General features: G+C 41.6%; 1 protein-coding gene across 3 annotated transcripts in view; it reads left to right on the forward strand.

Moving 5' to 3' along the window:
• SLC25A40 (solute carrier family 25 member 40) overlaps nt 1-16303 on the forward strand; it is a 91243-nt gene that overhangs the window by 42741 nt on the left and 32199 nt on the right. For all 3 annotated transcript variants that reach the window (XM_027829019.3, XM_043541261.1, XM_007066720.4), the window contains 2 exons: nt 2249-2358; nt 5344-5425. In XM_027829019.3, the coding sequence (XP_027684820.2) occupies nt 2249-2358; nt 5344-5425 (192 nt within the window). The remainder of the gene's footprint in view (nt 1-2248; nt 2359-5343; nt 5426-16303) is intronic.

The following is a 16303-nucleotide window of genomic DNA, read 5'->3' on the forward strand; positions in this document are numbered from 1 at the left end:
TAATTTTGTATTTCCTGTTTTTCAGAGGGTTAAGTTAAGCTTAACGCACTCTCTGCATCACGGAACAGCACAAAGCAGCACTGGACAACCTTTGCTCTGTGTTGTAAAAGTTTTTGTTTATAAAATGTGAATGGGAAATAACACTGAAAATATACATAGAAATGTAACCAACTTTTTCAGTTAATTCATGAAGGGAAATTAATTTAAAAAAAAATCCTGTTGTGTCTTAATTTTATAATCTGTAGGTTCTTACTTTTTACTTACATAGGAATTGCTATACTGGAACAGAGTAATGATTACCTAGTGCAGAGCACTTTTCATATGAAAATATTTACAATATGCTAAGGGAGAGAAGGGGAAGAAAATGCCAAGTTGCCTAGAGAGGGTCACAGAATACACTTTTGCTCCCACATCCCTACTTCTTGTTGTTCTCTACTGGGCTGAGGAAACTTGTTTTATCGCATTTCATAGGGATAAAACTCTCAAACCACAAAACCAACAGATAGTTTCCTTATTCAGTCTCTATTCCTTGCAACGCTCAATTTGCATACCCCAGAGCCAGTAAATCACCTCATGCAAGCATGGAAGAATTTTAATTTTATTTTTCAGAATTAATCTGTCTTGGAACTGTATATAAAACATCCTTTTAACTATAGACATGGAAGTTTGAAATAGTTTTTTGGAAATTCCCTACAGGAAATCCTGCCATCAACACAGATGTTAGGTGTATATGTGATTTTTGAGCTGCTAGTGTTAATTTGCTTTATCTACTTCAGTGGTTCTCAAAGTTTTGTACTGATGACACCTTTCACACAGCAAGCCTCTGAGTGCAACCTTATAGGTTAAAAACACTTTTTAATATATTTAACACCATTATAAATGCTGGAGGCAAAGCGAGGTTTGGGGTGGAGGCCGACAGCTCACGACCCCCTCGTAATAATCTCGTGACCCACTTGAAGGAAACCTGTTTTCCTCAAACAGTTTTAGAACTATTATGCTGAAATCTTGGGCTGCCTTTCCAAAGTATTTGAAAGATTGTCTAGTTATCTGTGTAGCAAAGTTCCAAGATGAACTCAGTGTCACTGTAAACCTCAAGTTCAAGTAGCATCAACATTTTTTTGTTTCCCACAGAATAATAGGCACTTTAGAGACCACCTTTATTGAGACTATCTTTTAGAATTCATAGATTCATAGATTCTTAGATATTTAGGTCACAAGGGACCATTATGATCATCTAGTCTGACCTCCTGCACAACGCAGGCCACAGAATTTTACCCACCACTCCTGCAAAAAACCTCACACCTATATCTGTGCTATTGAAGTCCTCAAATCGTAGTTTAAAGACTTCAAGGAGCAGAGAATCCTCCAGTGATTTGTAATAGTGAATATCCCTTTGGCTGTGTTTTGAATTATGAGTATGGATGTGAGGAAGAGCAGAATGTATACAGCCTTTTACGAAATATTCAGATTTTTTTTCACTCTAACAGAAAATGGATTATTTTTAAAATTGAAAATTTGTTGTAGACTTAGTTCTCAATAAGTGCAAATGCCTTTGTACTCTGTAGGAATTTGGTTTAGAAATAAAACTTTACAACCACATTTGGTGAAAGTGAAATATGCAATTTTCTATTAATTTTAACAGTATATTGAATTATGGTTTCCTCTAGATAATGTGTGACAAGTATGTATGGGTGTGCAATTATGCACATTGAAATAAACCTACCTGTATATACATATTCAGCCATTTATGACTAATAGTACACATTCAAATAAATACACGCTGTTTTCAATCTCTTGATCTGTCGCTTTTAAAAAAACAAACAAACAAACGAAAAAACAGCACAGCTGTTGGTTGTGTATCCTACTCATTCAGTTCTTTCATAAATATGAGGGCTACCACTTTCCTTCGTACCCTTCTTTTGATTTGTGCCGGTACTCTTCTTCCTTTCTCTTTCCCAGTCTCTTCTGTCTCCCTCCTTTTCTTTTTAAATTTGCATCCTTTTCTGTATTTCTTTCTCTCTCTTTCCCCTTTTTTGTTTTTGTTTGGATTTTTCTTCCCTTTCTTTGCTCTGGCATTCTTAGGGTAAGAGCATGCAAACAGTAACATTTTTAGACGAGTAAGAGATACAGAAGGGGAATGAATTAGTTCTTCTGTGTTTGGTACACAGATTTATGTTGCTTGTTGCAAGTTTCTGGTTTCAGAGATTTGTTTTGGTTGGTTTTTTTTTTTTTTTTTCTATCTCCATAGCAATTTACTGGTATCACTATGAACTCATGAAGAAGCAGTTGTGCAAGACATTTGATGCACATGAACCAACGTTTATGATCAGCTTTACTTCAGGGGCAGCAGCTGGCTCTGTAAGTCTGTTTCTGTTGCTGATATTTCTAAGCAAACTTAATCCCATCAGATGGGGTTCTCTCTATGAGTCCTCTCTCTCCAAAGTACTCTGCTCAATGGCATATCCTCTATCACACCACATGCTAACATGTCTTCATTTAGGATGTTTCTAATAAATAAACTGTTCAATTCATTGGGAGTTTGTATACGTAATTAATAAAGCACAAGGAGTGAAATTACATGAGATTCTCCCGCAAATTGTAAATATGTTGTTGAACACAAGGCTAGAATCGTGTCTTTAGCTATACATAAAATGCAGTTATCTGGTGACTAAAACATTTGAATTCTTATTGCTTTTATTTGTAAGTGAAGCAAATTGGAAAATATGTAATAAAATGTTAAAGTAAAATACAAGTGTAAAAGATATATAGGTAGTTTTGATTAGAAATCTTATTAAAACTTTTTTTCTGTTACTACAAATTTTAGCAGCCTGTTAAGTCATGGAGCCTGTAGCTGCAGTTAACAAAAATAAAATAAAGTATTGGCAGAGTTCAGGCAACAATCACAGCTGAAGTCTACAGTTAGCCAGAACTTTGCCAAAGCTGGCTGTTATTTCCACATTACTTCAGTCATGTTAACTTGGTGAAAATGGTTTGTTTGAAAAGAAGCACTATATGGGCAACAGTTAGGCCTCAAAATAACCACAACAACAAAGCTAGAATATGCTGTTTTCAGATACTTGATAGCTTTTAGATCTGTTTTAACATATACATAGTATAAATGCTGCCTTTTCACTTTTTCTAACAAGGACAACATGATGTGTGCCTGGCGGGGAGGGGGAGTTAATGATATTCAAAGTATTCTCATCCTTTCCTGCGTGTTTACATTTTTAAGATATGTGGCTGTTAGACCTAATTTGTTTTTAAACTCACAACTTCATTTCAAGATCATTATCAACATAATGAGATGGTGGAATCACAACCTCTCAGGAAACTCAGTTGACTGTTACATGGTTGACTTCAGTTTATTTGGACAATTTACAGTAAGCAGCAATCATGTGAAAATGCTGTTGTCTTGGGGTTTTAATCATACTTTAAAAATAATTCTGTTTCACAAGTATTTTTTTTACAGATGATAAACACAGCATTGTGATTAGTATAGCCATGAAGTATTTTCCGTGGCATATATGTGTACTGTATGTTCATACTCAACGAAAAGAAAAACAGTTCAGGATTTTTAAAATGAATACTTTTTAGTAGCTAGCTAATGTTTAAAAACTCTTTTAAATATATATAATCAAGTGAGGGAATACCAAGCCACCTGTGGGTAGATACAATAGCAGACTTTGTTTTGGTGGAGAGACCTCATAGTTGAAATTGCAAAATAAACTGTAGCGTATAGAGTACTGTAAAGCAAAATCGAATGTGTTTGATCATGGACAAAGCACACACCTCAGTATAGTCACTTTTTCCCTGAGGTTTTACAATCTAAAGTCCAGATCCCCCAGTGATGCACTGGAATAGAAGTTAGTGGATCCAGTTTCAGGATTAGGGCTTGAAAGACAAACAAATGACAAGAAACACCTGGAATCTAGAAGAAGGAGATACTGGAACTGGGGTGCCACTGAGCCCTCTGACCCACTAGCCTGGGCTCCCTCTCACACTGTGCTGCTGTGACAAGCTGCAAAGCCCTCCAGCCTGCACTTTCACCAGCATTCACAAGATGGAGTCCAGAATCATTTGGCCTGGTTACATGTAGAGTCATAGCAGCCATTGCTTACAGGCTGTCTGGAATGTTCACAGGAAGGTTAAGTTCTTCCAGGGTCCATTGCCTTTGCTGATGGGCCATCAGCACTGTCTGGCTTCTTCATTGTTGTACCAGAAAAGCTAACTGTGGGTGTCACCCAGCGTAAGCACGATTTGAAATACAGATTCATAGTCAATATTCCTAACTTTAGAGACAAAAATGATACATGCATACAATTAGGATAATCCTATTCAGCAAATCATAACTTTTCCAATGACACCTCACATGACCCCTCTTGCATAAAATGCATCATAATTATGCTATAATACCATTATAATATCACTATGAAGAATATGGGATGCAGTGTCATACTGTGTCATAACCTTCTGTTTGTGTATCTTGCACAAATAGAAGACCTATTACTTTTCTTGTGTTTGTTATTGCTGCAAGCTATATATACAGATAAGCAGCATCTTCCAGAGCTTATACCAGAATTTAAGAACAGGCCTACATTAGGAGCACTTTGCCAATATAGCTGTGCCAGTATACTATTCCAGCAAAACACTCCTAGTGTGGATGCACCTTCTGCTGCAATACTGTGTTTTTTGTTATAGCTTATTCCAGCTCCCCTGAACAAAATAAGCTATACCAGCAAAAGTGCAGTTTTGCTATGTTAACTGCCTCTATACTAAGGGCTCTTGCTGGCACAGCTCCGTCAGACAAGGATCCGTCTCATCACACTCCTGACTGACTTCGTAGTGTAAAACTTTGTAGTGTAGACCTGGCCTAAGTAAGCAATCCACATGTTAGTTTTGCAGAGAAAGTGTACCTCAACTATGAGGTCTACTGTCCAAGTTGGTTGTGAAGGGCACTTGAGTAATGCACAACAGACAGGCATTTATGCTAAAATGGAAACTTTTACAACTGTCCGGTTCAGTACAAAAGAAGAAACCACTTTGGTTCCCATCCCTGCTTCCATTGGAAGTCCTTATGAGAGGGATTGGGCTCTTTGTGCATTATGCATAAATTTATATCATGTCAGTAATGTATACAAACGAAGTTTTCTAAGCAGCTATTCTATTTTGTGTATTTAATGAGATGTAATTTTGGCTTGCTTCACGGACTTGTTAAATAAAGTGATATATATGACCATAGTAAATCTATGTTTAAATTATAACCAACTCACTTTATGGCGTAAGCTTGCTGATGCTATCACATTTTACGTGAAATATTAATAAAGTCTGTTTATTCTTTAATAGATTGCAGCTACAGTAACTTTGCCATTTGATGTGGTGAAAACACACAAACAAACTGAAATTTGGGAATATGAGACCTTAAACTGTAAGTTCTTTGGAATTAGATTACTGCACATTCTTTACATTTTAAATTACCTCAAGAGCTATCTTTATCTATCATTCCACTGTTCAAAGGTGAAATTCTCCACAGCACAGAGGGCTCAAATAAAGTTGACTGCACCACTTATGTCTTATTGGGGGGCTTAAATGGGAAGAAGAGCCATTGTTGGCCTTGTGCACTGCAGTGCATATTGCTAATTGGAAGTAATAAAGATGGGAAATCTTAAAACATAATTCTGTTTAGTTACATGGATTTCTTATGTGGATTTTAAATCTTCCCCGTATCCTTTCTCCTATGATGTATTTCAAAACTCTGTAATTTCCCCTGTTCTGTTTTCCATGTGCTGTAATATTTTCTGGAATACTTCATGGGAACTGTTCTATTTTATGTATTTTTAATGACTTGGAGGAGGGAAAAGATGAGCTGGTGATGTTTACTGGCAATACTGTTTCAGTTAATAAAAACTGTAGAACATTGTAGTATGTCTAACTTGACATGAGTAAGCCTTCATTTCTCAGAGGGTGTGAATGGAAGATTAAGTTGTCGATAAGGATGTAATAAGCATTAGGCTGGAGTCATTCTAGCGAAGATAGGTTTCAGAGTGGTAGCTGTGCTAGTCTGTATCAGCAAAAAGAACGAGGAGTACTTGTGGCACCTTAGAGACTAACAAATTTATTTGAGCATAAGCTTTCGTGGGGTAGAGCTTTAGCCCACGAAAGCTTATGCTCAAATAAATTTGTTAGTCTCTAAGGTGCCACAAGTACTCTAGCTAAGATAAGCAGGAACACCCTGGTACTAGGGACAATGGACAAGATAAGCCTGGAATGTAGACGTCAGGTTATAGTGAACTGCATATGGAGAGAGCATGCTGTACAGGGATTAGTTCCTGAAAAGCAACCAAGCCAAGCATGAAGTACGTGATATAACATGTAGTAAGAAATGCAGGTGTTTAGTAAATATGTATATAAGTTTGGTTGTGTAACTTGGTTTTGTGATGTACCCTGCATTCACACCCTATGATTGAGCCTGGCCAGCTTGGGCTTAGTGTTGCTGAATGCTAAATAAAGGTATCTGAGTGCTGAATTCTGGAGTCGAACTGAGTGGAAGAGGGTTTCAGGGGATCCTAATATTTATCCAAATTAAATGCAACTCTTATGAGGCAAATTTTTTTAAGTTTCTTCTATAAACTGAACTTGAACAATGTTCTGTGGAAAAAGTCTTTGGAGTTGACAGGAATAATATGATAAAATTGTTTGCATATCTAACCCCACCCACCCTGTTAGAAAATAGGAATGTCAACACTAGCTCTCCTTAAATATTTTTTGGATAAAGACTTTTATCCAAAAAAGTCTACATTGTTCTCAAGTGGTTTTTTTAAATCTTCACTTTTTAATGGGGTCTACAAAGAAAAGACAAATGAGAAATGGGAGCATAATGGTGAAATATGTAATAGTGCATACTCCAATAACTTAAAGGGATGAGTAAGACAAAAAGCCTTTTTTCCCATCCCCATTTTAACTCTTGGTCACCATTACACTTAAGGCAGTGCATTCAGCGTATAAATATCTGTTTTTGTCAATCATCTGGGGTCTGGATCATCAGTGAAAGACTCCCATTAACTTTAATGGCTACTGAATCAGGCCTTTACTGTGAGATAATCAAAGACTGAATTTACTTTGTTAGGAATCCATCTGTTATGAAACAGATTTGAGCATAGAATCATAGAATCATAGAATATCAGGGTTGGAAGGGACCCCTGAGGGTCATCTAGTCCAGCCCCCTGCTCGAAGTAGGACCAATTTCCAGTTAAATCATCCCAGCCAGGGCTTTGTCAAGCCTGACCTTAAAAACCTCTAAGGAAGGAGATTCTACCACCTCCCTAGGTAATGCATTCCAGTGTTTCACCACCCTCTTAGTGAAAAAGTTTTTCCTAATATCCAATCTAAACCTCCCCCATTGCAACTTGAGACCATTACTCCTCGTTCTGTCATCTGCTACCATTGAGAACAGTCTAGAGCCATCCTCTTTGGAACCCCCTTTCAGGTAGTTGAAAGCAGCTATCAAATCCCCCCTCATTCTTCTCTTCTGCAGACTAAACAATCCCAGCTCCCTCAACCTCTCCTCATAAGTCATGTGCTCTAGACCCCTAATCATTTTTGTTGCCCTTCGCTGGACTCTCTCCAATTTATCCACATCCTTCTTGTAGTGTGGGGCCCAAAACTGGACACAGTACTCCAGATGAGGCCTCACCAGTGTCGAATAGAGGGGCACGATCACGTCCCTCGATCTGCTCGCTATGCCCCTACTTATACATCCCAAAATGCCACTGGCCTTCTTGGCAACAAGGGCACACTGCTGACTCATATCCAGCTTCTCATCCACTGTCACCCCTAGGTCCTTTTCCGCAGAACTGCTGCCTAGCCATTCGGTCTCTAGTCTGTAGCGGTGCATTGGATTCTTCCATCCTAAGTGCAGGACCCTGCACTTATCCTTATTGAACCTCATCAGATTTCTTTTGGCCCAATCCTCCAATTTGTCTAGGTCCTTCTGTATCCTATCCCTCCCCTCCAGCGTATCTACCACTCCTCCCAGTTTAGTATCATCCGCAAATTTGCTGAGAGTGCAATCCACACCATCCTCCAGATCATTTATGAAGATATTGAACAAAACCGGCCCCAGGACCGACCCCTGGGGCACTCCACTTGACACCGGCTGCCAACTAGACGTGGAGCCATTGATCACTACCCGTTGAGCCCGACAATCTAGCCAGCTTTCTACCCACCTTATAGTGCATTCATCCAGCCCATACTTCCTTAACTTGCTGACAAGAATACTGTGGGAGACCGTGTCAAAAGCTTTGCTAAAGTCAAGAAACAATACATCCACTGCTTTCCCTTCATCCACAGAACCAGTAATCTCATCATAAAAGGCGATTAGATTAGTCAGGCATGACCTTCCCTTGGTGAATCCATGCTGACTGTTCCTGATCACTTTCATCTCATGTAAGTGCTTCAGGATTGATTCTTTGAGGACCTGCTCCATGATTTTTCCAGGGACTGAGGTGAGGCTGACTGGCCTGTAGTTCCCAGGATCCTCCTTCTTCCCTTTTTTAAAGATGGGCACTACATTAGCCTTTTTCCAGTCATCCGGGACTTCCCCCGTTCGCCACGAGTTTTCAAAGATAATGGCCAAGGGCTCTGCAATCACAGCCGCCAATTCCTTCAGCACTCTCGGATGCAACTCGTCCGGCCCCATGGACTTGTGCACGTCCAGCTTTTCTAAATAGTCCCTAACCACCTCTATCTCCACAGAGGGCTGGCCATCTCTTCCCCATTTTGTGATGCCCAGCGCAGCAGTCTGGGAGCTGACCTTGTTAGTGAAAACAGAGGCAAAAAAAGCATTGAGTACATTAGCTTTTTCCACATCCTCTGTCACTAGGTTGCCTCCCTCATTCAGTAAGGGGCCCACACTTTCCTTGGCTTTTTTCTTGTTGCCAACATACCTGAAGAAACCCTTCTTGTTACTCTTGACATCTCTTGCTAGCTGCAGCTCCAGGTGCGATTTGGCCCTCCTGATATCTTTCCTACATGCCCGAGCAATATTTTTATACTCTTCCCTGGTCATATGTCCAACCTTCCACTTCTTGTAAGCTTCTTTTTTATGTTTAAGATCCGCTAGGATTTCACCACTAAGCCAAGCTGGTCGCCTGCCATATTTACTATTCTTTCGACTCATCGGGATGGTTTGTCCCTGTAACCTCAACAGGGATTCCTTGAAATACAGCCAGCTCTCCTGGACTCCCTTCCCCTTCATGTTAGTCCCCCAGGGGATCCTGGCCATCTGTTCCCTGAGGGAGTCGAAGTCTGCTTTCCTGAAGTCCAGGGTCCGTATCCTGCTGCTTACCTTTCTTCCCTGCGTCAGGATCCTGAACTCAACCAACTCATGGTCACTGCCTCCCAGATTCCCATCCACTTTTGCTTCCCCCACTAATTCTACCCGGTTTGTGAGCAGCAGGTCAAGAAAAGCGCCCCCCCTAGTTGGCTCCCCTAGCACTTGCGCCAGGAAATTGTCCCCTACGCTTTCCAAAAACTTCCTGGATTGTCTATGCACCGCTGTATTGCTCTCCCAGCAGATATCAGGAAAATTAAAGTCACCCATGAGAATCAGGGCATGCGATCTAGTAGCTTCCGTGAGTTGCCGGAAGAAAGCCTCATCCACCTCATCCCCCTGGTCCGGTGGTCTATAGCAGACTCCCACCACTACATCACTCTTGTTGCACACACTTCTAAACTTAATCCAGAGACACTCAGGTTTTTCCACAGTTTCGTACCGGAGCTCTGAGCAGTCATACTGCTCCCTTATATACAGTGCTACTCCCCCACCTTTTCTGCCCTGCCTGTCCTTCCTGAACAGTTTATAACCATCCATGACTGTACTCCAGTCATGTGAGTTATCCCACCAAGTCTCTGTTATTCCAATCACGTCATAGTTCCTTGACATCACCAGGACCTCCAGTTCTCCCTGCTTGTTTCCAAGGCTTTGTGCATTTGTATATAAGCACTTGAGATAACCTGTTGATCGCCCCTCATTCCCAGTATGAGGCAGGAGCCCTCCCCTCACAGACATTCCTGCCTGTGCTTCCTCCCGGTATCCCGCTTTCCCACTTACCTCAGGGCTTTGGTCTCCTTCCCCCAGTGAACCTAGTTTAAAGCCCTCCTCACTAGGTTAGCCAGCCTGCTGGCAAAGATGCTCTTCCCTCTCTTCGTAAGATGGAGCCCGTCTCTGCCCAGCACTCCTCCTTCATGGAACACCATCCCATGGTCAAAGAATCCAAAGACTTCTCTCCGACACCACCTGCGTAGCCATTCGTTGACTTCCACGATTCGACGGTCCCTATCCAGGCCTTTTCCTTCCACGGGGAGGATGGACGAGAACACCACTTGCGCCTCCAACTCCTTTATCCTTCTTCCCAGAGCCACGTAGTCCGCAGTGATCCGCTCAAGGTCATTCTTGGCAGTATCATTGGTGCCCACGTGGAGAAGCAGGAAGGGGTAGCGATCCGAGGGCTTGATGAGTCTCGGCAGTCTCTCCGTCACATCGCGAATCTTAGCCCCTGGCAAGCAGCAGACTTCTCGGTTTTCCCGGTCAGGGCGGCAGATAGATGACTCAGTCCCCCGGAGGAGAGAGTCCCCGACCACCACCACCCGCCTTCTCCTCTTGGGAGTGGTGGTCGTGGAACCCCCAGCCTCAGGACATCGAATCTCATGCCTTCCAACCAGCGGAGTCTCCTTCTGCTTTCTCCCCCCAGACATATCATCTGGTCCACTCTCCGCAATGGTACCTGTGGAGAGAACATGAAAGCGGTTAGTTACCTGTGTCTGTGTTACTGGAACCCGGACATTCCGCTTACCTCTTCTGGAGGTCACATGTTGCCAAGCTTCTTCACTGGCCTCTTGGCTCCTCTGTGCAACCTGCTCTATATCTTTAGAGCTTTGTGCCCCTAGAAGCCTATCCTGAGTTTTGTCCAGAAAATCCTCAGTTTCTCGTATACAACACAGGGTCGTTATCTGTTGCTCCAGACCTTCAATCTTCTCTTCCAATATGGAGACCAGCTTGCACTTTGTACAGACAAAGTCGCTTCTGTCCTGTGGAAGAAAGACAAACATGGCACATCCAGTGCAGGTCTGATTCAGAGTCATATAGTTACATAGAAGCTCTCTCCTCTAGAAAATAAAGTGGAAATGGTAGATGTTTCTTTTAAAACTGTGGGAGAAGATATTCTTAATTTCAAGCTAGTAAAAAAAGAATTCTGATCACTTTGCCTATAGAATCATAGGGCTGGAAGGGACCTCAAGGGGTCATCTAGTCCAGTCTCCAGCACTCATGGTAGGACTAAGTATTATCATTCTAGACAATCCCTGACAGGTGTCTTTCTAACCTGCTCTTAAAAATCTCCAATGATGGAGAGTCCACAACCTCCTTTGGCAATTTATTCCAGTGCTTAGCTGCTCTAACAGGAGGTTTTTCCTAATATCCAACCTAAACCACCCTTGCTGCAGTTTAAGCCCATTGCCTCTTGTGCTAACCTCAGAGGTTAAGGAGAATAATTTTTCTCTCTCCTCCTTCTAACAATCTTTTATGTATTTGAAAACCGTTATGTCCCCTGTCTTGTCTTCAGACTAAACAAACCCAATGTTTTCAGTCTTCCCTCATAGGTCATGTTTTCTAGATCTTTAACCATTTTTGTTGCTCTTCTGTGGACTTTCTCCAGTTTAACCACATCTTTCCTGAAATGTGACACCCAGAACTGGACACAATACTCCAGCAGAGGCCTAATCGTCACGGAGTAGTGCAGAAGAATTACTTCTCATGTCTTGCTTATGACACTCCTGCTAATGTATCCCAGAATGATGTTTGCTTTTTTTGCATTACAGTTACCCTGTTCACTCATATTTAGCTTGTGATTCACTATGACCCCAGATCCCTTTCTGCAGTACCTACTCCTAGGCAGTCATTTCCCATATTGAATGTGTGCAACTAGTTGTTTCTACCTAAGTGGAGTACTTTGCATTTGTCTTTATTAAATTTCATCCTGTTTACTTCAGACCATTTCTCCAGTTTGTCCAGATCATTTTGAATTTTAATCATATCCTCCAAAGCACTTGCAACCCCTCCCAGCTTGGTATCGTCCACAAACTTTATAAGTGTATTCTCTATGCCATTATCTAAATCATTGATGGAAAATATTGAACAGCACTGGATCCAAAACTGATCCCTGAGGGACCCCAATCAATATGCCTTTCCAGCTTGACTGTGAACCACTCATAACTCTCTGGGAATGGTTTTCCAACCAGTTATGCACCCACGTTATGGTAGCTCCATCTAGGTTGTATTTCCATAGTTTATTTATGAGAAAGTCATGCAAGACCGTATCAAAAGTCTTACTAAAGTCAATATATAGCACATCTACCACTTCCGCCCCCATCCACAAGGCTTGTTACCTTGTCAAAGAAAGCTATTATGTTGGTTTGACACAATTTGTTCTTGACAAATCCATGCTGTTACTTACCTTATTATTTTCTAGGTGTTTGTAAATTGATTGCTTAATTATTTGCTCCATTATATTTCCCGGTACTGAAGTTAAGCTGACTGGTGTAATTCCCTGAGCTGTCCTTATTTTTCTTTTTTAGGTGGGCACTATATTTGCCCCTTTCCAGTCCTCTGGAATCTCTTCCATGACTTTTCAAAGATAATCACTAGTGGCTCAGATACCTCCTCAGTCAGCTCCTTGAGTATTCTAGGATGTATTTCATCAGGCCCTTGTGAATGGAACATATCTAACTTGTCTAACTAATTTTTAACTTGTTCTTGCAAAGCTAAGACTTAACATGTAGATGGCCAACCAGAAAATATGGCTGTCCTAATGTTTAGGCTGGGGTGTCATTACCTCAAGTAAACTAACTATTGTTGTTGATTTGATCGTCCTAAGGCATTTCTCTTCATGTTGCTTGTTCCATTTTGGACAATTGTGCCAAGGTTTTTAATTTTAATTCTTTTCCAGTGTGTGTCTTTCTTTGTTGGTCATATGTTTTATCAATTTAGTATACATTAAAATGTCACTGCAACCACCACTTTGAGTCAGAAGTGAGAATGTAATAACTTATTTTGAAATTCATGTAAGTAGTCTAGTTAGATTAACATCTAGTTTGAAATTTAGCTTTGCTCATCTAGAATAGCACTAGTTTAGCCTTTCACTAGGACTGGTTGCTGTTGCAGTTGAGTGTTCTTTGTGACTGCATCCAGAAGTGTGTTGTGTTCCGTGTCCCCTTTCGAGTCAGGGCTGGAAAGCACCTTCAGCTGGGCCTCATATTTCCTTCAATTCTGAAGAGCACTTTTGCCGCATATATGGGTGTTAGTTTGTTTTGATTAAGTTTGTTTGTCATCTGCATGCCCTTTTCCTCTGGGCCCTGTGAAAGCAGCTGATTCAAGTGACACAAAAACTGTTTCTTCAAAGTATATCTGTTTGTCAAAAGGAATACAGGTTCTAGGAAAATGGGTTTGTGACCGGGGTTCCAGTGGGGGCCAGCTGAGGTCACTCTATTAGGGTGAATTGCAAAGAATGGGGCAGATAATTCCCAAAGCTGGTGGATATTTTCAATACTTAGATTTACCAAGCCAGTATAAAACAGCTTCTTTATTACCTCCCTGGTTGCCCAGAAACCAACAATACAGTTCCCTCGAAGTAACCCAGCCTTAGGCCTCCATCCAGGTACTCAAGTCCAATATGGTGAAGATTGTAGGTAAATCTCTGCATTAAGCATCTTTGCATAACTGTGTATCATTTTCATATGACTTTGTATTATGCCTCTTCATATAACCTTGTATTAAGTCTTTCCATATATAACCTCTATTTTCATATAACTTTGTATCAAGTCCTTTGATATAGGAACTTTGTATCAAATCCTTATATAGAAACTTTGTATTGAGCCTTGGTATAATGTTATAGCCCCTAAGGATAGTTAAGGTAGAAGAAAAATGTCTTTTCACTAGGAGTAGAACATGATCTCTCCCCTTTTAATCAATTCCCGTGTTGAATGAATGAGGTGTGAATGAGTAAGGCGTGGAAGGCAAGCACCTCCAGACAGCTGCAACAGTTGGAGAGGGGATGGAAGCCAGACGCAAGAACAATAGAACCTGTCAAGTGGGCTCATTAAAGAAGATCAGACATATAGACAGCCTTGGGAGTTAGAAGCGAGCACCTTCTTTTGAAAACACCCTCTTTGAAAATAAATGTGGCAGCATTAAGACAACACCTGAAGGAAGCGCCACAGATGACCTACTGACACAGACACAGATTTTGTATCTGGTATAGATTTGCATGAGAGGGAAGCTGCTATAAATGTGAGGTGTCTTGCAGAGGACCCCGGGTCTCATCTTGTCAACATCAGAGCATCGATCCGGATCGACAGAAGCCCAGTTCCACCCCTTCCCCATCCAACTCATCTGACCAGTGAAGTTAAGGGGAGCACCTAGTTGGTAACAACAAGAAGACAGAGTGTGTTTCTGTGTGTATGTGATTGCATGAGTGTAATATATATCATATGCATATGATACAGTATTGATTGATACATGTATTACCAGTAAATGTGGCGCTTTGCCTTATCCCCCCGAAAAGATCCTGTGCAGTACTTTAAGTACAACAAGATTTCTGAAAATTTTATTTCATCAAATAAAAGAAAAGGTTCTACCAATCGCAAAGGATTGGACACGTTACTTCCCAGGTTATTGAATATTTCAGATCTTTCCCAAATACGCACATACAGCCAATTCTTATTAACTAAACTAAAATTTATTTTAAAAAAGAGAGAGAGTGAGTATAGTTAAATCAATATACATACAGACATGAGTTCAATTTTTGAGGTTCATATTCATAGCAAAAATGGTGAGCTTTGTAGTTTCAAAAGAGTTCCTTTAGAATTTAGTTCATAGGTTATAGTCCAATGTCTGATATCATCTTCAGGGAGTACCAGCATAACTGGGACCTCAATATTGTGACTCAAACTTCCCCTGATGAAGCTTAAGCAGATCTGAGATAAGGAGGATTGGGACCCAAGGATCTTTTATACAATTTCAGGACTTCTTTAACAAGTCGGAGTCCCTCAGGGAACAATAGTAATCAGGGTGTCTCTGAAGTGGGTCAATCACCAGTACTTAGCAATACGAATTAACATAAGACAATTGCCTGTTCTTCCTCCATTCACAGATTATTTGGTATACATTTCAAAGAGAGATGAACACAGAGATATCCTGTGTTTACAATTCATTTAAATGCTAGGATGATGTTCTTCTTCGAGTGCTTGTTCATGTCAATTCCAGTCAGGTGTGTGTGTGTGCGCGCACGTGCACAGTAGCCAGAAGATTTTTCCCCTAGCAGCAACCGTAGGGTTGGCCTGGGCTCCCCCTGGAGTCATGTCTTCGTGGCATCCAATATAGAGCCCTGCACCCCCTCAGTTCCTTCTTACCACCAGTGACAATAGCTGGAACTTCCCCTTGCTCTTCTCTTGTTTCGGCAAGTGGAGTAGCGGTACTTTATACGCTGTACATAGTTAGCTTCCACTAACTTGTATAGTTTAGTTTAGTAGTTTCTTTATAAGTTTTAGTTACGGGGAGTCCCACCTCTGTTTCCTTCCCCATTTGTTATTGGGGAATGCTGCAATCCCTGGGCTTTAAGACTTGCCAGATCTGCACGAAGCACATGCCAAAAAGTGACCCTCCCCCCACACATCCTGCTTAAGGTGCATTGGTGAGAGTCACCAGCTGCAAGATCTGTCAGGAGTTCCGACCGAGAACCATTAAAGAGAGGAAGCAGTATCTCAAAATCCTCCTTATGGCGGCAGCTGTCCGACCTCACTCGGATCCAGGCACCGGGGATCCCAGCGTGTAGCACCCAGGATCCGGCGCTAAAGAAAAATGCCGGCAAGGAAGCTAGGCACCGTCATGGAACCTCTCAGGGTCATTCCAGTCCCAACTGCTGGCGCAGAAGAAAAAGAGGTTGGAGAGTGGTCGATCTTACTCGGTAAAACCCAGGGACCAGCCACCAGTGGCACCTCAGTCGGGTCACGGCTTGGGAACTCAGAGTGGGGCCACGCTGACTCCTGCCCAAGCGAGGCAGTCGAGTCCAGGCCTGTCTCGCTCACCGCACCCATCAGAGCATCTACCACTCCCTTCCACCCCAGAGGCTTTTGAGGCAGCACAGAACCTATTGAAGCTCACGGTGCTGTTCTCACCACCAAGACAGGACAGTGTCTCAGCACCGCAGGTTCCATCTGGACCCTCTCCCCCCATGCATTCTAAGGGCAAGCC

The sequence above is a fragment of the Chelonia mydas genome, chromosome 2 (assembly GCF_015237465.2).
Source record: "Chelonia mydas isolate rCheMyd1 chromosome 2, rCheMyd1.pri.v2, whole genome shotgun sequence".
In the NCBI taxonomy this organism is placed as follows: Eukaryota; Metazoa; Chordata; order Testudines; family Cheloniidae; genus Chelonia; species Chelonia mydas.